The 26,794-nt window shown below is 40.3% G+C and overlaps 1 protein-coding gene across 16 annotated transcripts in view; it reads right to left on the reverse strand.

Annotated features, from left to right (window-relative positions):
* LOC101717569 (BMP-binding endothelial regulator protein) overlaps positions 1-26,794 on the reverse strand; it is a 321,597-nt gene that overhangs the window by 133,316 nt on the left and 161,487 nt on the right. For 14 of the 16 annotated variants that reach the window (XR_015446606.1, XR_015446605.1, XM_087199424.1 and 11 more), the window contains 2 exons: positions 25,369-25,473; positions 21,819-21,864 (listed from right to left, as the gene is read on the reverse strand). Coding sequence is in view for 14 of the 16 variants with exons in the window: in XM_087199424.1 (XP_087055550.1) it covers positions 21,819-21,864; positions 25,369-25,473 (151 nt within the window). In the remaining 2 variants the exon portion in view is untranslated. The remainder of the gene's footprint in view (positions 1-21,818; positions 21,865-25,368; positions 25,474-26,794) is intronic. The other 2 variants (XM_021236401.2, XM_087199427.1) reach the window with 1 other exon arrangement.

The raw sequence follows: 26,794 nt of genomic DNA on the forward strand, positions 1-26,794 counted from the left end.
GGTCTGAGAGCCCATAGGAGCCTCCACATTTTGGGACCCTGTCCCATAGAGACTAGGTAACCAGCATTTGATGCCCAAACAAAAGGAATCCACAACAGGAGCCTCAGAAAAAAATGCCTATCCCTGGTCCAGTTATCCAGCTTGAACAGCTGCCACAAAAAGAGGACTACAGAGAGAGGCCCCCTTCAACTGTGTAACCCGCATACAGACTCACAGACTATAAAGAGGGGCAAGGAGAAAGGTGACTTGTAAGATTAAGGACTACTGATTCTGGCAAGGAAACACTCATCTGAGAATTCATAGGAACTTTTTTTCACTATTATTAGCATGTTTTTTATTTTTCACTATTCTTTTTTCTTTTGGTGGAGGTTGGAGATTTACCACCAATTTCTTGCCTCTCCTTTAATATTACTTTGGTTTGTTTGTTTCACTAGGCCCTCCTTTTACTCTCTCTCTCCCTTTCTTTCCTCAACTTTTCTCTTTCAACTAGTTCCCTTACTATATTTTCTTTTCCTCTAATTTAATCTCCACTCCCTGTTACTAATCATTCTCATAGGTGGTCATTTCTGTTACTGTTATCTAATAATACCACTAATCTCCCTTTACTCCTTAACAGAACCTCCTACATCAATCTTATCACATTCTTCGCATCTAACATTGCTTTAGTTTTCATAATCTATTTATTTTGTTCTTTTTGTTCATATTGCCATACCTGTAAAACTTACACTTATGAATCTTCGGTAGTTAATACATCTTACTAGGGCTGAATATTGCTTTATGGTGAAACCCCTAAACTGCTCTATTGATGGGATATTTACTCTATATAATTTTCTGATTTCTCTTAGATCTCGTTCTATAACTGTAAATCTTGTATTTAGGGTTAAAAGGTGACAAAGTATTAATTATTACAGTTTGTTATTTTCCAGTTTGTGTTTTATACTCTAGTTATTACTGATTGTTCTAAGTTAGCCAAGGTGACATAGCTGTTGAGATCAACTGATCCACCTTGTATGACAATACCTAGATTGTCTGGGAGCTATACACAACACAAGAACCCAGTACCAAAGAACTTGGTGCTAGGCCAAACAAGCTGCAACATTTCATCCCTCACAAACAGAAGAGGTAAGATGTGGGGACAGATTCAAGGGCCAAAATCCAGCTATGACTAGAAGATGGCTCTGAAAAGTATCTAAAGAGATCTTGATGCTAGTAATAAAATCACCTACCATAAGCAACTTATAAGCCTCAATGTGGAAAACAAATAAAAACACCAGCCCCCAAATAAAAAGAAAAGAAAAGAAAATGAGAAAACATAGAAGCAAAAATGCAATCTAAAACACTCAATTTGGGCAGGGGATTTAGCTCATTGGCACCCTGCCTTCCTCGCAAGTGCAAGGTCCAGAGTTTGATCGACAGTACCAAAAATAAAATAAAATACTCAATTCACAGAAAGCAAGCTCAGAGGGCATAGAGGTGGGAGAAGTCAAAAGCTTCCCAGCTGAAATTTCTGAAATGGTAGCAGCAAAAATAACAAAGCAGATAAAGAAGTCCCTGGAGAAAAACAACACAGAATCACACAGATAATTAAAGAGATAATAACTACAATGAAGGAAATGGTTAGTGAATCTAGAGTAGAAACAGATTTTTTTTAAAAAAGAGAGGAGCTTAGGGAAACCATGAATGCCCAACATAAAAAAGAACCAGATGCCAAAAAACAGATACAAACAGATATCTAGGAAATTAAAAATTCTATTGAAAGCATACACAGCAGAATCAACCAATGTAAACAGAATTTCAGATTTATAAAACAGTGTTGTGGATGGTGATCCACAAATGAAAGACTTCTTAAAAATAGCAACAGACATGAATGAGTAATCCAACACCTGCTAGATGATACAAAGAAGAATAATATAAGATTAATTGGAATCAGTGAAAACACAGAAGACAACACAAAGGACATAAAGAATCTGTTCACAGGGCCACGGGTTTAGCTCATTGGTTCTGTCACCTGCCTTGCAAGTGCAAGGTCCCGAGTTTGATTCCTGGTACCAAAAAAAAAAAAAAAAAAAAGAATCTGTTCACAGAAGTAATAGCAGAAAACTTCCCAAGCATGTAGAAAGAATTTGATACACAGATGTGTGAGGCATATAGAACCCCAATTAGCCATGATCCAAAAAAATGCCAGGGCATATAACAGTCAAGTTCTAGGCATTCAACACAAGAACAGAATATGAAAAACTGTTAGAGCAAAGAAACAAATCACCTATAAAGGAAAACCCATCAGAATCACAGCAGCCTTCTCAGCACAAACAATTAAGTCAAGAAAAATTTAAAGTATTTCAAGCCCTAAAAGAAAAAAAGATCCAACCCAGATTATTGTACTGTACAAAGTTATCTTTCAGAATCGATGGAGAAATATGATACTTCCATGATAAAGAACACCTGAAAAACTTAATGGTCATCAAATTGTGATGGCCAACCTGACTCCATTTGTGTAAAGTCAAGTGGTTCCGGGTGCTCACCTTCTCTTTCCTCTGAGTTCCCTCAGCTAATGCATAAAAGATGGCCATATCCTGTGTGATTCTGCAAATACATGTTATCTTTGTGACCTTTTGGAAGAGCAATCTGCAACTGTTATCTTTATAAACTTGTCAACAGGATACTCCACACCTGTGCGATATTTTGTTTCAACTGAACTGTGTGAAACTTCCCCTGACCCCCACTGACTTAGCAAAGTTCTGCTCCTGTGAAATTCTGTTTTTGCACCCCTTCCCTGAGCCCTCCCCAATTAGAAGAGCCACTTGGAAAGACCCCAGCAGCTGCTTTTCCTTGGTCCAGAGTTTCTCTGACATGAGCCACTGTCAATCGCCAGCTTTGACAGTAATAAAGGACTCAATTTGGCTCGGTGTGGCACATCTCTATAATTCCAACTTGCTCACTCTATAACAAAACCAATAGTCCAGAAATTTCTGAAGGGTATTCTAGAAAGAGACAATGAAGACACCAATTTGAATACGCCCAACAATGAATTCACCAGTTAAGGCAAGTAAGTAGAAGAGAAAGAAAGGGACCTCACAACAGAAAAATAATACAATGACAAGGATAAATGAATACCTATCGCCTATAACAATCATTGTTAATTATCTCCGTTCAGGAACCACAAGAAACAGATTGGCAGAAACAAGATCTAACCATATGCTAAATGCAAGAAACATGTTTCATTCAAAAGGAAATTCAAAGATTAAAAGTCAAAGGATGGAAGACAATACTTCATTCAACAAGAACAAGGAAAAGAGCAGGAGTAGCTATCCTATTTTCAGACAAAGTGGATTTCAGGCCAAGACTTATCAGAACAGACAACAAAGGTCACTATATATTTTATTTTAACATGTTGTGAATGTTAGGCTTAACGATAAACCTGATTGACTTTGGGGCCCACCCAGGGAACTAGAGGAGTGCACTTGTGGCTGTGTCTGGGTGGGTCATGCAGATATGACTTGGAGTCTACATCTGGTCCCTGACCCCTTCCTCTCTAGCACTGTTCCCCTGCTTTGCATCCCAGTTGCCATGAGCAGAGCAGTTTTGTTCCACCACACCCTTCCACCATGATGCTCCTGCCTTGGAGCCAGCCTCCCTGTATGGAACACCAGAAACTATAAGCCAAATAAAATCTCTCCTCTTGTAAGTTGTGGGTGTCCAATATTGTGTCCCAGGGGTGGGAAAGCTAACACACATCTTAAGGTAACCTGCCTTCCAAAATGAAAGCCCCCTTTAGAGTTTTGCAAACTTTGAGTATTTTTCTCTGAAGAGCATCTTGGGTTGGAATGCTGTTCTTGCCACTGAGTGCCATCAATGCTCTATATCACTTGTTCATGTTTCACATTGATTTAATTGCAACTCCTTTGCAGGATCACTGAGAAAATGTCATGAGCATCACAGATCCTTAGAGAGATTATCATTGTTAATTTAGTGTTAATGCTGTGCAAATTCAGCAGAGAGATAGGTACTGCTGGATAAACAAGTTGAACAAGCCTATAAAGACATATCAAGTACAGATAGATGAACAGTGTGAGTGAGTTGGCCTATAAAAGGCATATAAAATACTGACTAGGTATATAGTAGAGTTAGCATTCTAAGCCAAAAGAAAAATATCAGCAAGTCAGAGACACAGGAGGGAAGGCAGCTTGCCGAAATGGGCAACCAAGCTGGCCAGAGTGGGGCCTTTCTCCAGAAGATGTAACACACTCATATTGTCTAAACAAATTTTCCTAGATGTGCTGGAAGCCTGAGAAGTTAAACAATTCTAAAGAGCCAACATTTCTTCAAGTGCTTCCTATGAAACATCAACCCTTCCTGTTGCACTGCAAAAATAAGTAGAGATTTTTAAATGCTCTGAAGTTCAACTTAATTGGGAAGATATTTTGGATCTCCTCAGCCTCCCATAAGTTTACCAGGCCCACTGCATGAAAAGGCCCCTACAAGGCAAGGAAATGTACTTGCATTTACCTAACCTGCTTTTTCCTGGTGCATCAATCATAGGAGTTTATTTGACAGCATTACTCATAACTACCCACAGCTCTGAGTTTTATAAAATGCACTCTGGAGAACTCTGAGGCAGGTCCTGGGCTCAGGTGGATGCCTGGCCAAGCCAAGCTCGGTTCCGACAGTGACAAGCACAGGGCTATAGGAGGAGAGGAGATGAATTAGTTATGGGCAGTAGAATGAGGCCTGTCTTTCATGGGAAAGAGAAGGAAATTATTTATTTGAATAACAACACAAAAACCATCAACCAGACCTGATGACTGACTAGCAGTGTGAGGGAGAAGTCCCACAAACATGAGATGCAGCATGAAAGTTCAGAAATGTGCAGCTAGGTGATGTGGCTGCTAAATGTAGAGATTCACAAGGCTAGATGCAGCCACAAATCCCTCCATCCAACTCCCAACTCACATTCTCCAGAGAGTGGAAGGTAGCATTTGTGAAATTAAAATTCATGCTCTTCAAGAAGAATGTGTTGCCCTAAAAGATCAGAAGCTAAGATCAACAATGTTAGCATTTTGTCAAGAAGGAATAAAAGTTAAGAATCTTAAAGTTCAGACAAAGGAATGACAGAGGATTGGGGAGGTAAAGCTGTGAGTCTGCATGGGATGAAAAGGTAGAATCATCAAGAACCCTAAAAACTAGAAACGGTGGTGAGAATGGGGATAGTATCTTCTGGACTCTTGATGGGAATGTAAAGTAGAGCAACTGCTATGGAAATCAGTGTGGAGATTCCTCAAAAACAAAAATTACAAATTCCATTTGACCCAGGTATCCCCCTTGTAGGTAAATTCTTCAAAGAGTTAAAGACTTCATACTTTAGAAATATACACATGCCCATGTTCACAGCAGCATTATTTACAAATGCCAAACAATGGAAGTGTTCCAGATGTGCTACAGATGAGTAGATTAAAAAAAATGTGGTATTTACACAATGCTGGATTACTCAGCCATAAAGGGTATGTTCAAATATCACCTGGGCTAAGATCTGCTTGATGTATAATTTATAAATCTCTTTACATATAGGACATATTTTTTCAAAAGTAAAGCAGAAAGACAATTTTAATGAAATTATTAAATTTTGCTATATCTATTTAAAAACAACTTTGAGAATTAAAAGAATCATACCACAGCAATATATGTGCACCTATGTTCATAACAGCAGTTTGTAATAGCTAAAACTTGGAAACAGCCCAATTGCCCATCAACTGGAGACTGGATAAAGAAAATGTGGAGTTTTTTAATATTTAAAATGGAGTGCTACTCAGCCATAAAGAGTGAGAAACTAGAGACATTTATAGCTAAATGGATTTACATTAAGGACATAATCTTAAGTGAAATAAATAAGACACACATGTGTAAATACCAAATAGTTTCTCTGGTGTGAGAAACTAAAAGAGTAAATAAGGATCAAAATGTATAATAGATAATGTGAAATAGGAAGAAAAGGTCCAAAGGGGAAGGAGAAGTGGGAGGGGTAGAGATAAGAAAGAAAGGAAAGGGATAAATATGAGATAAAGGAAAAAATGGAAACAAAGTCTTTGTAAATAGGGAGGGGTTGAAGGGAGGGCAGGGAAATGGGGGGAAAAATAAGAACCAAGATACATCATGTAAAGATACAAATTCCCAATGATGAAGGTCATCATATTGTATATCAAAAATGTACCAATAACATTAATGAATTTCTAAACATGTAGGTCCTTATGCCAGTTGCTCTGTTAGTCTTCTTTGAGCTTCAATTTCCTTGCCTGAGAGGTGGGAGGCTGGCCTCTCAGGCAAGGCCCACTCCCTCTAGAAGTGCATGACCCTCAAATGATGATGTGCACGGATGCAACTGAGAGTACAACTCTGTTCTCTTTACTTCCTGGGAGAAATTGTGCACATAATGCTCTCAAGTTCAGAATTACATAGATTATAATATTGTAAGCAAAATGACTAGGGAGATCTTTAACTGACCCTGAAGTATGTCAACTCTGAGTTGCCAGGAGGAAAGAAGAAACCATTGGAAATAAGTAGCTCTGAAAAAGTGAGTCAGCTTGAAGTAGAGATGAGCATGGAGCAGCCTGAGGTTCCTATACATACCTGAACTAACAAGCTAGGAGCAACATGAAGGGGAAAGGCCCATGGTCACCTCTGTTCCTCTCATGGCAGGTGAATGAGGGAAGAAGCTACCCTGGAAATTTCTCTTATCTCCTCTCCAATCTCCAGCCCCACCAACTGGACCCCACTCCTGATGACCTCATCTCCCTCCTCACTGCACAAAAGACAGGGGTTAGAAAAGTCATGCAGCCAAGCTTTGGGGCTAGCGTACTTGGTAGGAACTCAAGCTTCAAAGCTTGCCTTGGGCTATGGGTCATCTCAATCTCCCTGCCTCAGTTCCATCATTGAAAAGGGATCTGATGACATTACTTGGTCATGTTGTGGTCTTGAGGATAAGTCAGTTCAAATGTGACAACCCTGGATGGTGCTTACACAGGCAGCAGGCACTAAAACATTAGGTACAGCTTCTTTTACTGCTGTTACTGTTATCTGAGGTTGACAATATGGTCATCCTTCTTGTGCTAATGAATACTAACTACTATACTGAGTAATTACAAAGTTCTAACCCTACTTGTATCAGTTTAGCACCTATTGTACCCTTCCACAGGGTGTTGGTACCGGACAAGCAATACTATCTCATGCACCTGAAAAAGCTGTCAATAGACAGTGGATAAAAGTCACTCCACTCACGTAACTGGGAATGACTGTGGTTTCCTCCTTTAACTATACACCAAGTTACAGTAAGAAAACTTTAAGGACAATTCCAGGAAGAAGGCAGAGTGGTTACCATCAGCAAATCATCCTCTCCATGATTTGGAGTCCAGATGCTAGAATATAGAAATGTGGCAAAGAGAGGGAGGGGCCCCCTGGAACCTAGTGAGTATCTGCAGTGACAACTGGAGCACAGGAGGAGAGTGAAGAGAGTGAGGTGCAGAAGAATGAGGTGGCAAACAGTGCTTTCTCTTTGAATCTTACCTTCCAACTTGGAAGAGGTGGCTGGAACCTGCAGAAGCACAATGACTCTAGTGACCCCAGAGGCTTCCATGGAGAAAACACATCAGTAAAATGAAGCAGTGGACACTTCAGGCTCCAGTAGCTGATGAATTCCAATCCAATTCAAATGTCCCCAGGGGAGGGCAACTGGCTGGCAGCCATTTGGGGAAGGGGTAAACTAAACTCAGGACAAAGAGTCATAGAGGCTTGATTCCATCATGGGGCTCCCAGTGTCAGAGTGAGGTGCAGCTGTGGAAGAGACCTAAGGTCAGGGACCTGAGTTCATGCTGGAAAGAGTCACCTGGAGTGTTGTGGCCTAAACAACTCAGGTCCCAGCCTCACAGCCAGAAACTAAGATCAGCCTGAACTTCAGTGAAGTTTAAAGCGTAGGCTTGCTAGGATTATCCACTACCCCACTGTAATTCTATTGCAGGGTTGGTGGGGTCAGCCAACATAAATCTGGGCTTTTCTTTCCATTTTGTCTACTAGTGGCAGTGGAGACACACTAAAATGTCCATTTTTTTCTTCCTTTATTTGCGTTTGATGTTTTTGTTCTTTCTTTTATATAAGTGTGAACAGTGTTTCTAGTTTTTTTGTTTTGTTCCATTATTGTTTCTTTCTCCATTCTTTCTTCCCTTCCTGTATTCCTCGTAAGTTTTCCAAAGCCTGTGTAATCTTCCTTTGTTATTCAGACTTGCTTCTAATCTCTTCCTCTTCTTCTAGCTCTCTATTTTTTTCCTCTTACCTTTTTAAACTCTTCTCCTCTGAAGGTAAAATCACTATATTGAGGGGATATATACTATATACAATTGCCTGGTTATTTTCTGGTTTTACATTTTGTTAGATAACTACAAGTCTTCTTCATATAGTTAAAGGTGACAAATATTTACCATACTTTGTCATTTTCTAGGCTGTGCTCGATTGTATTTTTATTACTAATTGTACTAGTTCAGCCAAGATGACATAATTTTCTAATCAGTGGTTCTTCCTTATAGGCCAAGACAGAGATTGCCTGAGGGTCATAATAATATGGGCCAGTACCAAAGAACCAGGGGCCAGGCCAAATAGACAGCAACTTCTCATCCACAATAAATCGAAGAGGTAGGGTCTTGCATCAAATTCACAAGTCAAAAGCCACCTACACCTAAAGATATCTCTGAAAAATAATAATTTCCTAAGAATACTAGCAATATAGCTAACTACCATAAGCAGCTTATACGCATCAGCACAGAAACTAAATTAAAAAAAGAAAAAAGAAAATGAGAAGACACAGAAGCAAGATGCAACTGCAGAAGTCTAGTTTACCCAAGGCAAACTCAGAGGGCCATGAGGTGGAACAATAAAAAAATCAACCACGTGAATTCCCTAAAATTGTAACAATGGAAGTAAAGCAGATGAAAGATGTTTTAGCAAAAATCAAATAAGAAGTACTTTCTTAGATAATTAAGAGATGATGACCACGAGAAAGAACATGGTTAGTGAATCTAGAATAGATGCAAATAAAAAAAAAATAGAGGGACTTAGGAAAATTATGAAAATTATAAATCCCCAACATAGGAAGAAATATAATCCATAAAACAGATTCAAAGAGGTCCCGCCACTCCCAGGCCAGAGGTAGGAGCTTCTGAGCTGCCATTCCACTGCTCCAGGTCCAGAGGAAGGGGCATCTCAGCCACCATGCCTCCCGTCACTCCCAGCCCAGAGGAAAGGGCTTTGGGGCCGCCGTCCATCCTGCTGTTCCCGACCCAGAGGAAGGGGCTTCTGAGCCACCGTCCCACTGCTCCTGGTACAGAAGAAGGGGCTTCTGGGCCACCATCCCTCCCGCCACTCCCGGCCCACAGGTAGGGGCTTTTGAGTCACCATCCTACTGCTCCTGGTCCAGAGGAAGGGTCTTCCAGGCCACCATCCCACCCGTTGCTCCCAGCCCAGAAGAAATGGCTTTTGGGCTGCCTTCTATCCTGCTGCTTCTGGCACAGAAGAAGGGGCTTCCGGGCCACCATCCCTCCCACTGCTCCTGGCCCCTGTCCCACCTCTCCCATCTCAGAGAAGGTGAGCTGCAAGGGCGCCAACAGCATCGCCGCCCCGCCCCCACCCCCAGCCGAAATGAGAAAACACGTAAATAAGTCTCAAAACCAGACTTCCAGATCACCTACAGCAACCCCAAAGGGAAATGAGATGGAAAACTCTGATACTCAACCACCTGGACCCACTGAACTGGCAACAAAAGGGGATCTGAGAAAAAGGAAATCAGAAACAATTTCTCAGATAACAGGAGAAATTGTGCTCCTAGTGCAAGACATGATTAATAAATCTAGAGAGGAGCTGAGGAACATGATGGAATCCCAACATAAGAAACAAATGGAATCCATAAAACAGATGCAAATAGATTTCCAGGAGATAAAAAAACTCCACTGAAAGTCTACACAGCAGAGTAAGCCAGTGTGAGGACAGAATTTCAGATATGGAAGATAAGATTGCAATTAATGACCAGGAAAAGAAAAATTGCTTCAAAATTATTAGGGAACATGAGAAATCAATCCAGCAGCTGCTAGATGATGCAAAGAAGAATAACATAACACTGACTGGAGTCAATGAAGAAACAGGAGAGAGTGCAGATGACATAAAAAATCTCTTCACAGAAATAATGGCAGAAAACTTCCCAAGCAGGGGAAAAGAACTTGACATACAGATAAGTGAAGCATATAGGACTCCAAATAGCCTTGATCAAAAAAAAAATCTACACATAGGCATATAATTGTTAAGATTCCAGAAACTCAAAAGAAGAACAAAGTTCTACAAGCAGTTAGAGAAAAGAAACAAATCACATACAAAGGAAAGTCCATCAGAGTCACAGCAGACTTCTCAACACAAACCATCAAGGCAAGAAGAGCTTGGAGTGACATATTCCAAGCCCTAAAACAAAACAGCCTCCAACCCAGATTGATGTACCCTGCAAAACTATCTTTCAAAATGGATGGAGAAATAAGATACTTTCATGACAAAGAGCACCTTAGGAACTTCGTGAATACCAAACCAGCACTCCAAAGAATTTTACACAATATCCTAGGAACACACATTGAGGATCACAACCCCAGGAAGCAAAGCAGAATGAACCCATCTGGCATGACAAGAAATTAAATGGAAAGGGGGAGAACCCAACAAAAAGAAAAAGTCATGGCAATGACAAGTCAATATGTTTCAGTTATAACCATCACTGTTAATGGTCTCAATTCACCAATCAAAAGAAATAGACTGGCAGAATGGGTCAAGAAGCAAAATCCAACAATATGCTGCATACAAGAAACACACTTAATTCAAAAGGAAACTCATAGACTGAAAGTTAAAGGGTGGAAAACAATACTGCATGCGACAGGAACCCCAAAAAAAGCAGGAGTAGCTATCCGCTTGGCAGATCAAGAAGATTTCAAACCAACACTGATTAAGAGAGATGAAGAAGGACACTACATCCTTGGAAAGGGAAGAATCTAAGAGGAAGAGATGACAATCATAAATATCTAAGCACCAAACACTAGTGCACCCAACTATATAAAACAAATACTAACAGACATGAAAAGTCATATATGCACTAATACAATTGTAGTGGGGGACCTCAGCACCCCACTATCACAAATAGATAGATCAACTAGACAAAAAATAAGTAATGAAATACTAGAACTCAATCGAACTCTTGAACAAATGAACTGAACAGATGCTTACAGAGTCTTCCAGCCCACAAAATCAGAATACACATTCTTCTCAGCTGCACATGGGTCATTCTCAAAAACAGACCATATACTCACATGTAGCACATGTTTAAGTAAGTGCAAAGGAATTGAAGTTGTCCCCTGTATATTATCAGGCCATAGTGTGATGAAATTGGAGATCCATAGCAAAAGAAACTCAAAAAATTTCATAAACACGTGGAAATTGAACAACACCCTTCTGAATAACCAATGGGTCACAGAGGAAATTAAAGAAGAAATCAGACAGTTCCTTCAATTAAATGACAATGACAGTACAACATATCAGAATCTATGGGACACAATGAAAGCAGTCTTACGAGGGAAATTCATAGCAGTGAATATGCATATTAGAAAAACAGAACAAGCCCAATTAAACAACTTGATGCTGAACCTCAAGCTTCTAGATAAAGAAGAGCAGGACAACCCCAAAGCTCATACAAGGAAGGAAATTATAAAGATCATAGGAATAATCAATGCAATGGAGACTAAGAGAATGATACAAAAAAAATCAATGAAGCCAAGAGGTGGTTCTTCAAAAGAATCAACAAAATTGACAAACCCTTAGCCAACCTTATGAGAAAAAGGAAAGAAAAGGCCCAAATCCATGCAATTAGGAATGAAAAGGGTGAGATTACAACAGACCTAGCAGAAATCTAGAGGATCAATACCTACTTCCAGGCCAGGGATTTAGCTCAGTGGTTTCACCGCATGCTGCACAAGCTCAAGGACCCGAGTTCAATCCCTGGTACCAAAAAAAAACCCCCCAAAACAAAAACCTACTTCCAGAACCTATATACCAATAAGATGGAAAACACAGAAGAAATAGACAGATTCCTAGATACATATGAATTACCAAAGTTGAATGAAGACCACCTAAAAATTCTGAACAACCCAATATCAACCAATGAAATTGAAAATGTAATTAAAAACTTATCAACAAAGAAAAGCCCAGGTCCTGATGGCTTCACTGCTGAATTCTACAAGACATTTAGAGAGGAATTGCTGCCACTACTGTTTAAACTCTTCAATGAAATTGAAAGGGAAGCAATCCTCCCAAATTCATTCCTGGAAGCAAGCATCACCTTGATCCCCAAAGCAGAGAAAGATCCAACCAAAAAGGAGAACTATAGGCCAATCTCACTAATGAACATAGATGCAAAAATCCTTAATAAGAGAATGGCAAATAGAATGCAGAAGATCATCAAGAAGATCATACACCCTGATCAAGTGGGATTCATCCAAGGGATGCAGGGATGGTTCAACATACGAAAAATCAATCAATGTAATATACTATATCAATAGAGCCAAGGACAAAAACCATATGATTATCTCCATAGATGCAGAAAAAGCATTTGACAAAATCCAACATGCGTTTATGATAAAAACCCTACAAAATATTGGAATAGATGGTCTCTACCTCAAACTCATAGAAGCCATCTATGAAAAACCAAAAGCCAATATCATACTAAATGGTCAAAAACTGAAATCCTTCACACTAAAATCAGGAACTAGACAAGGATGTCCACTATCACCACTCTTGTTCAATATAGTTCTAGAAACATTAGCCATGGCAATTAGACAAGAGAAAGAAATAAAAGGAATAAAGATAGGAAATGAAGAAGTCAAATTGTCATTATTTGCAGATGACATGATACTCTATATAGAAGACCACAAGAACTCCACCAAAAGTCTTCTAGACTTAATAACCCAATTCAGTCAAGTAGCTGGTTACAAGGTCAACACACAAAAATCAATAGCTTTCCTCTACACCAATGACAGACTCACTGAGAGAGAAATAGGGCAAATTATTCCTTTCACAATAGCAGCCAAAAAACTGAAATACCTAGAAATCATCCTAACGAAAGAAATCAAAGACCTCTTCTCTGAAAACTATGGCACTCTGAAAAGAGAGATTGAAGAGGATATCAGAAAATGGACAGACATCCCCTGCTCCTGGGTAGGAAGGATTAATATAGTGAAAATGGCCATACTTCCAAAACTGCTATATAGATTTAATGCAATTACAATTGAGATCCCAGCAGCATACTTCATGGACCTCGAGAATACAATCCAAAAATTCATTTGGAGGAAGAAGAGACCCTGAATAGCAAAAGCAATTCTAGGTAACAGAGACATGGCAGAGGGTATCACAATCCCCAAACTGCAACTCTACTAAAAAGCTGTGATAAAAACAGCATGGTACTGGCAAAGAAACAGACCTGAGGACCAGTGGAACAGATTACAAGATGCAGAAACAATGCCAGACACACTCAGTCATCTCATCTTTAACAAAGGAGCCAAACACCCTCACTGGAGGAAAGATAGCCTCTTTAATAAATGGAGCTGGAAAAATTGGGCTTCAACTTGCCAAAGACGAAAAATAGACCTATATCTCTCGCCATATACTAAACTAAAATTGAAATGGTTTAAAGATCTAAATATTAAAATAGAAACTCTGAACCAGTTGGAACAGAGGTTAGGTAGAACCCTTGAAGACATTGGTGTAGGAAAAGATTTTATGAACAAAACCTCAGTTACCTGTAAACTAGCACAAACAATCAACAAGTGGGATCTCTTCTTATTAAAAGGCTTCTGCACATCAAGAGAAACCACCAGCAGTGTGAAGGGACAACCCACAATGTGGGAAAAAACCTTCACCTGCTCTTCCTCAGACAAAGGTATACTATCTCGAATCTATAAAGATCTTAAAAAGATCAGACCTACCAAATTTAAAGACCTAATCCAAAAATGGGCATCTGAAATGAACAGACATTTCTCAGACAAAGAAGTAGAGATAGCAAATAAATACATGAAAAAATGTTCAACATCACTGTTAATTCAAGAGATGCAAATGAAAACAATGCTGAGATTCCACTTCACTCCAGAAAGAATGGCTGCTATCATGAAATCAACCAATAACAAACGCTGGCGGGGCTGTGGGGAAAGAGGAACCCTGCTCCACTGCTGGTGGGAGTGTAGACTGGTGCAACCACTGTGGAAATCAGTATGGAGATACCTCAAAGAACTAGGACTGGAAGTTCCATTTGACCCCTCTATTCTACTGCTGGGGATCTTCCCCAAAGAATTAAAAGAATCATACCACAGTGATATATGTGCACCCATGTTCATAGCAGCCCAGTTTGTAATAGCTAAAACTTGGAAACAGCCCAAATGCCCATCAACTGGAGACTGGATAAAGAAAATGTGGGTTTTTTTATAAAATGGAGTACTACTCAACCATAAAAAATGAGAAATTAGAGACATTTATAGCTAAGTGGATGCACATTGAGGCAATACTCTTAAGTGAAATAAATAGGACACACATGTGTAAATACCGAATAGTTTCTCTGGTGTGAGAAACTGAAAGTGTAAATAAGGACTAAATGTATAATAGGTAATGTGAAATAGGAAGAAAAGGGGCAAAAGGGAAGGAAGTGGGGGGGCTAGGGGAAAGGATAGAAGGGAATGGGATTAATATGAGAAAATGGAAAAATAGGAACAAAATCTTTGTAAATAGGGAGGAATGGAGGGGTTGAAGGGAGGGCTGGGCAAAGGTGAAAGATAAGAACTAAGAGAGACTATGTAAAGGTGCAAATTTCCAATGATGAATGTCATTATATTGTATACCTAAAATGTACCAATGATTAGAACAAATAATCAATAATGCAAAATAGGAAGAAAAGGTCCAAAGGGGTAGGGGTAGTTGGAGGGGCAGGGGAAAGGAAAGAAGGGAAAGGACAAATGATGAGAAATGGAAAAAATGGAAATAAAGTCTTTGTAAATAGGGAAGGGTGGAGGGGGTGAAGGGAGGGCTAGGAATGGGGAAAAATAAAAATGAAGATGTAAAGGTATAATTCCCAATGAGAAATGTAATTGTGTTGTATACCTACAATGTACCAATAAAAGAATTTACCAAAAAAAAGAAACAGATTCAAAGAGACATCTAGGAAATTAAAAATTTTATTTAAAGTATGTACAGCTCAATCAACAAATGTGAAGAGAGAATATCAGATCTAGAACAGGTTTGCAGTTATCAATCATGAAAAGAAAGATTTCTTAAAAATACCAAGGGACTAGGAAAAATCAATCCAACAGCTGCTAGATGATGCAAAGAAGAATAACATAAGATTGATTGGAATCATTGCAAAAGCAGGTGATAGTGAAATGACATAAAAATCCTTTTCATAGAAGTAGTGGCTGAAAACTTCCCAAGCATGGAAGAATTTGACATACAGATAAGTGAGCATATACTAATTTCTACAATTAAACAATAAAGCCAATACAACATATCAAAACTTATGGGACATAATGGAAGCAGTCATAAGAGGGAAATTTACAGTGAATTCCCACATCAGAAAAACAGAGTGATCTCAAATAAACAACCTAATCTTGAACCTCAACCTCCTATGAAAAGAAGAGCAAGTCAAGCCCTAAGCTCACACAAAGGAGGAAACTATGAAGATTAAAGCCAAAATTAAAGTAATTGAGAGTAAGAAAACAATATAAAGAATCAATGAATTGAAGAGTTGATTCTTTGAAAGATTAAAGTTGATAAACCCTTAGCCAATCTTATAAAAAAAAGAAAAAAAGACTCAAATCCATGTAATTAGGAATAAAAAGGGTAAAAATCACAACAAATCCTGCACATATCCAGATCATTAATACCTACATTCAGAACGTGTATACTGATAAAATGGAAAACACGGAAGAAATGGACAGATTCCTAGATACATATAAATTACCAAATCTGATTTAAGAACATATAAAAATTCTAAATAGCACAATATTATTCAATGGAATTGAAGATACAATTTAAAACCTACAACAAAGAAAAATCCAGGTTCTGCCAGATTCATTGTTGAATTCTACAAGAATGTTAGAGGAGATCTAATAGCACTACTCCTCAAACTTTTTAATGAAATTGAAAGGAGAGCAATAGTCCCAAATTTATTTCTGAAAGCAAGCATTGCCCTGACACCAACACCACAGAAAGATGGAACAAAAAAAAGAACTACAGCCCAATCTCAGTAATAAACATACATGCAAAAATTCTCAATAAGATATGGGCAAAAAAAATGGAAATCAATAAATGTAATACAACATATTAACAAAACCAAGGACAAAAACCACATGATCATCTCAATAGATGCAGAAAAAGCATTGACAAAGTCAAGTACCAATTCATGTTAAAAGTCCAGCATACAGTCAAAACTACATAAAATTGGAATAGATGGTCTTTTATCTCAATCTGATAAAAGCCATCTAAGACAAACCAATAGCCAATATCAAACTCAATGGTCAAAAACTGAAAGCTTTCACTCAAAAATCAAGAACAAGACAAGGAATATGTACTTTCATCAGTTCTACTCAATATACTTGTGGAAACATTAGCCAGAGCAATTAGACAAGAGAAAGAAATAAGAGGAATAAAGATAGGAAATGAAGAAGTCAAATTGTCATTATTTGCAGATGACATGATACTCTATATAGAAGACCCCAAGAACTCCACCAAAAGTCTTCTAGACTTAATAACCAAATTCAGTCAAGTAGCTGGATACAAATTCATATTCAAAAATCAATAGCATTACAGTACAAAAATAACAAACTCCCTGAGAGAAAAATTAGGGAAACACTACCTCCCACAATAGCATAAAAATAAACTTAGGAATCCATCTAACAAGGAAGTAAAAGATCTTTACATTGAAAACTACAGTAATCTAAGAAACAACATCAAAGAGGATATTAGAAAAAGGAAAGATATCCCTTTTTCTTGAGTAGGAAGACATAATACAGTGAAAATGGCCATATTTCCAAAATTGTTATACAGTTTTTTTGCAATCCTGATCAAAATACCAATAGCATACCTCACAGAATTAGAGAAAACTATCTTAAAATTCAATTGGACCAAAAGAGACTAGCAAAAGTAATTTGGGGAAACAAAGGCAAGGCCTGGGGCATCACAACCCCTGACTTGAAGTTATACTACAAAGGTACCATGATAAAAATAGTATGATCCTGGGGAAAATTTAAAAAAAAATGACCTGAGGATCAATAGAACACAGTAGAAGATGCAGAAATGACTACAAATGTACTCAGCTACCTTATAACTTACAAAAGGGTCAAACACCCTCACTGGAAGAATGATAGCCTCATTAATAAGTGGTACTGGAGAAATTGGCTTACTACATGTTGAAAGTTAAATCTAGACCCATGCCTCTCACCATGCACTAAACTAAAATTGAAATGAATCAAACATCTAAGTACTGAAACAGAAACATTTAGTCTGCTGGAAGATACAATAGGTAAAACTCTTGAAGGCAACAAAACCCTGATCACACAGGAAATACCATAAATAATCAACAACAGGATCTAATCATACTAAAAAGTTTTTGCACAGCAAAAGAAACCACCAAGGGAGTGAAGAGATAACCCTTAAAATGGGGGAAAATTTTACCAAATATTCCTCAGACAAGGGACTAATATCTGGAATATATAATGAACTCAAAAAAATCAGAAACCCCAAATTTAAAGACCCAGTCCAAAAATGGGCATCTGAAATGAATACACTTCTTAGATGAAGAAATACAAATAGCAAATAAATATATGAAAAAATGTTTCTCTGGTGTGAGAAACCAGAAAGTGTCAATAAGGACCAAAATGTATAATAGGTAGTGAGAAATAGGAAAATATTGAAATAGAAAGGGGAACTAGGGAGGGGGAAAAAGGAAAGGAAGGAAGGGAAAGAAAAATAATAGAAGGCAAAAATGAAAAGAAAGCTTCTGTAAATAAAGAGGAAAAGAGGAGTGGAATGGAGCGGATTGGGGAAAAAAGAAGAATCAAGATATATTGTGCACAGGTACAAATGGCCTATAATCATCATTATGTATATCTACAATGTACCAATAAAATTAATTTATAAAGGGACCTAGAGTTGCTTGCAGTGTTTGAAGCTGTAAATCTTGTTCAAATACAGAACTGTTAATTTGCAGGTCCTCTATCAGTGGATATTTCTCATAACATAGACCCCAAGCTCACAGTTTTATTATGGCTTTCCAGGGCAGTTAGTGAAAATGTCAATTTATTTCTCCTCTGAAAGTGACTCTGTGTAATTGCAGACACCTGCAGGCATTACAGGTCCTTAAGTAAGACCAGCCCAAAATCACTGTAAGCCTCTTTGAGCCCTGAGAGGCTGTTGAAATGTAGTATTTTCTGTTACTGTGGGATGAGGAGCCCTTGATGTTACTGCAATTAAATTTGCATCTGTGCTCAGTGTCCCTGTCCTGAAGCAGACCTGTGCTGTGAAAAGCTTTCCCTTAAGTCGGGATCCTCAGAGTTAGGTTGCATGCAGGTAGCACAGACATAGCCACAGTATACCAGTCCATGACACCTGGAAACAGCTGTCTACATCTGGGCTGTATCTGGTTTTGTAGATGATTAAGAGGGGAAACTTTCTCATACTGAATAATCAACCTCTCCATCTCTCTCTCTCCCTCACCATCATTCCTCTTTCTCCATACACAGTCTCATACACACACACACACACACACACAGACACACACACACACACACACACACACTCTCACATACCTCTCTTACCAGTGAAAATTCTGATGCTAAGTATTATTTCCAGGTCTGAAAACAAACACTGAGGCCACATCAAGATTCCATGTACTGTTTGCCAACACACACAAAAACAACATTTCATATAAACCCAGCACTTTCCCCTCACAGCAAGTGGCCCTCCTAGCCCCTAGCTCATGGCCAGCCTGGACTGCACTCCAGAATGCACTTCATGCCATGGCTAGAAATAGTGCTTGACAAAATCTCTATTAAGGTTGTTTAGCTCACTTCAAATACTGCACTTTAAACAAATCATCCAAGTCAAATTTACTTCTTTTCTATTGGAAGGAGAGTAGCCCCAAGCTATCCAAAAACAGCAATACTCTTCATTACTCTCTGCAGGTCTGGTTTTAAGATTTTCCCCCTCATCTTGATAGAATCCCTCAGAGCCCTACAGACCAAGCCTGCAATTTCATTCAATTACGACTCCCCACCCACAGGATTGTGAGTAACTGTCATCACTGACTACTGTGAGGGTGCCCAAAGAAAGATTCTACATATTCAAGCTTCTTCTTTGTGACTAAACAACCAAGACTAAGACTGACGCAGGCAGGAAGGCGTTCTGCAGGAGTTTAGAAACACAACACAATGTCACCCCTCTGGAAAAAATGCAACATTAATTCAACAAATATTCAGACTCAAAAGGAGTTTGGGGATATTTGAGCTCTGTAATCAACCTATTTCCTTTCTGTATTCATGTAGTCTTACCTCCTTCAAGAAAGAATTGAAAGGTGCTCACAAACACACGAACTGAGCAATTCAAAACATGAAAGTATGAAAGTACAAGTGAAATCAGAGGCAAGCTTTGTATTCAACACTGCACACCATCTGAGATGGGGTGCAAATTTATTTCTAGCTTCTGGGCAATGAAAGAAAAACCTGTGACTTTTAATCCATTAAGTTATACCAATATCTTTATAACTCTCTCTAGGGCTGGGTAATTAAATGCAAAAATATATTCAAGCAAAGCCAGGGGCTCTGATTTTTGCCTTCTCACTACAGCGAACAATGTCAAGGTGCTCTCTGGCTGTTTCTCAATAGCAGTACTGACAGTGAGTTACTGCTCCAGCTCCACAGCTGTTCAGCTCTCCCTTCACCCAGGCTATGTCCCCTGTGTGGGGCCCTGAGCTTCTCAAATAGGGGAGATTTTGTCCCACAAGAGGCATTTTTGGGTTGTTAGAACCTTGGAAAAGGGCTGTTACTGGCAGTTAGTGGGTACAGTCCAAGGATGCTGGACTCTCGTATTGTCTAAGGCAGGCCATTCAAAGACAGTCCCACCAAAAAGAGTCATCTGCCCAAAGACTGAGGCTGAAAATCCCAGAGTATGTTTAACCAGATTTGAACATTGCAATATAGACACACATTAAACTTTGCAAAGTACCCCATAATATATATACCTTTCATACTTTGTGTATTACTTAAAATGTTTCTATTCTTTTTTCAAAAAAAAAAACCCTGGAGCAATATGAAGGAGTAGTGTGTGTGTGTGTGTGTGTGTGTGTGTGTGTGTGTGCGCGCGCGCGCACATGTGCATTTGTGTTTTAATAAAAAGTAATTTTTCTGGTTTTAGAAAATATGAGGCTTGTTTTATGAACTCGGTCTACTCTAAAAAAAAATAGCAGAAGAATTTTCATAATTGACAGAAGATGGGAAAATGAGCCCAAACATTTGTTCTGGATCTTGGATAAAAGGGCAAAAAGAATTTCAAAGTAGGAGGTCTGGAGCACATAGCTAAAGGACATCATAAAAAACTCTACCTGACTATGTTACGAAAAGCTGGACACTCCTTATAAGAACTGGAAGCCATCCTATCTCTGAACTGACTCTGAGCAGATGAAGCCAGCCAAAAACAATGAGTACTACAGCAAGGCTGCTGGAGAGAAGAGAGCATAAACACATGGAAAGAACAAAGTTGGGAAATCATCATCTGATGGTATAATTTAGATTTGGATAGAAAACCACATGTCTGAGCACCTCCAGCTCTGACCTGTCAGATGTAGGTGCAGACTTAGTGGCCTCCTGATGTCCCTACAGCTGAGTGGCTTTTGCCTGTGCCAGCTGCCTCTTGTGACAATGGAGGAGGCCAGGGCTCCACCACGTGTTTCACACGTGCAGTTTAACACAGCTGCTGCAGATCTGGCTGTATTCTATCGCATCACGTCCATCACTCTAGTCTTTGTTTTTCTTTCTTTTCCTTACCTCTCCTTTCTGAGAAGTCACTAGTCCTCCAGATATGGAAAGGCCAACTCATAATGGGTAAACTAATAATGAAACTTGGCTTTGCTCCCAACTTCCTCAATAATTTTTGATTCTTAAAACATAAAAGTTGTATATTTCAACATGTGGGGTACCATCGCCCCCAGTGCCGAGGAGCAGAGCTGCCCCCAGCACCAAGGAGAAGCTTTCCAAGCCACCGTACCACTGCCCCCAGAACAGAGGAGCAGAGCTGCCCCCAGCATCTAGGAGGTGTACCTTCTGGGCTGCCTTGCCACTGCCTGCAGTGCTGAGGAGCAGAACCACCCCCAGTGCCCAGGAGGAGCCTTCCAGAGCACTGCAGCACTGCTCCCAGAGCCGAGGAGCAGAGCCACCACCAGCACCAAGAAGAAGACTTCCGGGCCACTGTATCGGTGCACCCAGTGGTGAGGAGGTGAGCCATGCAGATGCCAGGAGCACACGACCCCACCCCCCGCCCTGCCCACCCACCCCGTTGAAATGAGAAAACACATAAACAACTCTCAAATACAGACTTCCCGATCACCTAAAGCAACCCCAAAGGGAAATGAGATGGAACAGCCTGATACTCAACCACCTGGACTCCCTGAACTGGCATGTTCAAAAAGAGGACATATTCAAAACAGCACATATTCAAAACAATGAACTTACTCTCAGTGCAAATGGGGCAGCATCCTTTTCTGTTGAGAATTTTACCCTAATCAGGAGAAAAACAAAAAGTTAATTCTACAAACAGGGTCTGCTGAAGACAAAGCTCTTTTTTCAAATCTAATACCAGATAAATCAAGGAAATCAGGCCAAGCTATGTTTGAACTCAGCACCCAGAAGGTGCTGTTGATGGTAAAGAAAGGTTTCACCTATTGGGCTATGAGCCCAGGCCAGTTCATTCCAAAGGCCTTGCTGTTTCTATCCTCTGAGAAGTTTGAGGCCTACAGGACTCGCTGGTGTGAAGTTTCTCATGTGGCGTGGAGGGAAGATGGAGAGTCCCTTCAGAAATATGCAGGGGACACATACAGTGGGCACGGCCTGCTAGCCTGCCAGTCTGACGGTCAAGGTCTTCCTTCTGTCTTTGTGGGAGGAATCTAAACAGTAAACTGCAATGCAGGCTGAGGTCTCATGCATCCTGTGGATACAGCTGTGCTGTGGATCAGGTTCCATCAGTGTCCTTCTTTCAAAAAGTGGCACCTTACCCATTTGAAGTCATTGGGATGTAGTCAGAGCCACCAGGGCTGAGCCCTCTGAAATGCTAAGTGATTTCTATTAAATTTTTTGAAATTCAGTGCAATTTTCCCTCACTGCACATCTTTCCATGTTTTTTACCTCATGACCTTTAGAAGAGGATGCACATTCTCAGGGCCCAGAGGATAGCTCTGTCTCATCTCTGGCTCATTGGTTAATCACAGAGAAAAGAAATGTGGAAGGAGATGAGTATTTAGGGAGCACGTGCTGTGTCACAAACTTCCTGTAGATCCCTCGGGTACATCACCTAACATTGGGTTAGTTACATGAGTTTGAGGAGTTAACTATATTAATAAGGGTTAATGGATGTTAGAGATTATTACACCCATTGTTATTAGGAATCACAAGAACCCTAGCAGCAGAGCATTTCCTTTTTCATAGATGAAAAATTGATGTCATGTAACAGGGGAGGTGGAACCTAGAATTAAACTTGGTTTTGTGCTGTGTTCTTTCCACTGCAGATTTCCATTCTCAGTCGTCCTTTATTTTAAGAAAATCTATTAATTGAGTTTCTGCTCTACATTACACATTCCTCATACTGTATCTCATTTAAATGTATCTCCACTCCAGATGGAGGAGCCTCACCCTGTTTATAGGCACTAAGGAAAAGAGGCCACAGAAAGGTCACCTACAACCTGTGACAAGGACATACAGGTCATACAGTGCTCATTTACTGAGGCCAGTGGAATCAAGAACAGGTGTGGGTATCTTAAAAATAAACAGTTGTATTGGCTTTGAAAGGCAGGTTAATTGCAGTATAAAACAACTAGAACCAGGTCTCATTCTGTTTTCTTCCATCAGCTAGGACACATTGAAGACCATGGCAACTTTAAATGAGACTTCAAACTCAGCTCCACTTAACCATGCCATGGATCGAGGGCATCAGGAGACCTTCTCATTGCCTACAGATCTGGTATCTGTTTCTGTCCAGCATGAAGCCTCTTTTAAGCCGTCATGACTGGAAGTAGCTGAGGACAAAGCCATATGAGTCATCTCAACCCCTGGAACAATGGCCCCAGCAGGACAGAGCAAGGCTCTGTATCCCCATGGAGCACAGATGTTTAATGCCACATCCAGAACCCAACATCCCTTGGTTTCCTACATCCGCATGGAGGCAGAAACTGACATCTCCCTTCTTGGGGAAAGAAGGGAGCACAGGTCATGTCATGAAATCAGGTGGGAAATAAACCAAGAGCAAGGTGTGAAGACAGAGGGCCCAGTTTCCTGTAATTGGCTGTGAAGGTCTGGACACCATGCAACCCGTGTGTAAGAAGGGGCACTCAGAGCATCCACATCGAGGCATCTCAGAGTTAAGTGTGATCAGTCCTGCACCACAGGGGAAGCCTCAGTACATGTCAGTGGCACCGAGAAGACAGTGTTGTGACAATACTACCCAGTGCCCACTGGGACCTTCATAGCCCTTCCTTTGTTCCCACCGAGCTGCCAGCGGGTGCAGGCAGGGAATTCAACATTAAATCTTGCAGCAAGATACCCAGACTTCTGGGAAAGAGCTGTGTGGCAGTCAAGAAGGATAGAGCAGGGAATACAGATGTTCTTTATGTTATTTCATCTTTTTCAATTCCCCCAGATGATGTTGGGGAGGAAAGGTGAGTTTGCAAAGGATTCTCATGGGAGGCTAAGCCACCTTCCATAGTTTTCCTGCTGGCCTCTGAGATGGGAAGTGGGAAGCGGGGGTACCAGCCGGAAAGATGCCTAGGAACAGAACCTTGTAGCTGGATCTTGGTCAAGGTGCTAACAAGCTTGGCAAGGCACAGAGGGAAGGGCTGGGAAATGGCTTGGTGGGGAGGGGTGGATTCGCCTGGCCCAAATGTGGTCATGAACAGGACCTCTCATGAGATGCTGGTGACATAAAGAGTGTTGGCTTCCCTGCAGCAATAGTAGAGTAACAATCATCAACCCTGCTCTGCTCCAAGCCCAGCTGGACACTCCAGCAAGCCCAGGGAGGTGAGAGGCTTGAACCACTGGGTTGACACAGCCCCCGGTTTGTGTCTTGTAGGAAGAGGAAGCCATGATTACTAACACATACTGAGAGACTCATTAGCACCAAAGGCCCCTGGAGGATGACATGAATGATGTGAACCCCTTTTACCAATGAATATTTCTAAGCAGCCCATGCTCATGTCTACTTACTATATCTCCTCTCTCTTTAATAGGAGGTTTTCCATTTTCTGTCTGAGGCTTTTTAGACCAAGACTACTTAGGGTTTCTTCCTTCTCACACCCCTTTATTCAGTTGTACAATGGCAACAGCTATTGTTTTTTTGTACCTCAACAGCAACTTTTTGTTTATCATAATACCAGATGTGAATGAAATTAAAAGCTGTCTGTAACAGAGAAGAGAGGACAAGACTTCAATATATGGATATGTTGTTCTCATTCCCTGGAAGGCACTGAACAGATTTATATTTTCCCAAAATACATGAAACCCTGAAAGGTTTCAAGTTGCTAATGTGAATTCAAGGACACTCTTGCTTTGGAATATAATGGGTGCTTTATTCAACACACTGGACTACAGTTTTTGAAAGGAGATATTTCCACAAGGGTGCTATTTCCATCTGGGGCCAGGGTGACAGAGAACTTGCACAAAGGGCCTGGGCTGCTACTACACAGGAGAAATTTCTTGGGAGATTTGTTAGTAAGCAGCCACACTTCACTCTGTGTATGAGATGAAAGCTGTGATTTGATAAGGGAGAGTAGGGAGGAAAAAGCAAAAGATAGTTAGGATGTTAAAATGTCGCAAAAGCAACCAGGGAAACAGATCTAAGCAGAGCCGAAGACGTTTGAAAAAACTGGGAAGAAGTCAGGGAGCTGCACCAAGAGCTTGCTGAAGCGTTCACATGAGGAGAGACAGGAGAAAGGAGGAAGATGACAGGAAGATGGCTACACAGGACGTTTCCCAACACGTTAAGGTAAAGAGAAAGTGGATCGCTGTCCAGACATACCTGTGGGCAACTGCTGATGGGCACACACTGCTTCCTGCGACACTCCGTCTTGCCAGTCACACAAGCACAGATGGTGCAGTTGGGCAAAGACCATACCTCACCCTCCTGTGGGACAGAGCACAGGGTTCTGTGGGAGCTGGGCCAGAGGGTGGGACCTCTCCACTGGAAAAGGGGAAAAGCATGTCTCACCCTGATTCAAGCATGCCATCCTTAAGCCTAAGCTAACTCTGAGGTGTCATCTATACAAGGTATAAATTTTATAAAATTTATTATAGTAAAAGACACATTGCCGTGAATTTCCCTTAAAATCCTCCTCCTCAATTCTAACATATTTATCTCATTATTCCTGCCAGTTTCCTAACCATTTCTGGAAGTCCTCTTTCCTGAATGACTTTATGAGGTATGGTAAAAAATGCACAAAAATACAGTGAATGTTGCTGCCAAGTGGCATCCAATGAAAAGGTAGACTCGTAAAACATGCTCTGTCCTCATCCACGTTATTCATTGCATCTGGCAGTGTGTAATTTATGGCTCTTCCCCAAAATCAAAACGACCATGAAAGGTCAAGGTTTTGAATGGATTCAGGACATGGAGGCAGACACAACAGGGCAACTAAACACACTTAGGAAAAAGGACTTACAAAACTGGTTGCTGGGATGAGTGTATTCAAAGTGATGGAAATATTTTGAAAGGGATTCAAGGCAATGTGTCTTTTACTGCAGCATTTAAAAAAATTTAAACATTTACTTTATTTTTTTAATCATACCTCATAATCAATTTAAGATAAAGATAAGAGAGGACTTAGAATATGTGTGTGTGTATACAATTCCCATGTGTCTAACCAAGTCATATTTCCATCTTACTCCTCATACACTGTTCAGTTCCACCCTGGGAGACAGCAAGTATGAATGTTCATATAGGGTATAAGAACAAATGGTAATTTCCCTCTGTTTGATAGGACTGAAATGGTGCTTATCCCAGGCCCCAGCAGTTAAATGGGATGATGAGAAGCAGTTGGTTTATTCCCAGATGTGCCATAGTTCTGGACCACGTGGACATGGAAAGGGGGCATCTGAAAGTGCAGAGCCCCGACAGAAGATGCCACCAGCCATGTACAGTTTATCCCTGCCAACTGGCACTCTCCTTCCACAAAGCAGAATAGCACTTGGGTTCACATTTCCTTGTTCACACAGAAAGAGCCACTTGAGGAATTTCTTTGGCCTACTGGATTTATAATCAGCAATTGCCCGGTGTGGTGCCAGGACAGAACAAGCAGAGGAAAGAGCCTGTAACCTGCACCCAGAAGTGTAATGGTCACTGCACAGCTTCCCACTGTGACCACTAAGACATACTGAGAATCACATCTATGGTGGCTAAATTCCAGCGGACATCTCGCCACTTCAGTGGTGACAATAACCTCTCACCT

This window comes from Heterocephalus glaber, unplaced genomic scaffold (genome assembly GCF_053883595.1).
Source record: "Heterocephalus glaber isolate CG9 unplaced genomic scaffold, H.glaber_assembly_v1.0 deba00001719, whole genome shotgun sequence".
NCBI lineage: Eukaryota > Metazoa > Chordata > Mammalia > Rodentia > Bathyergidae > Heterocephalus > Heterocephalus glaber.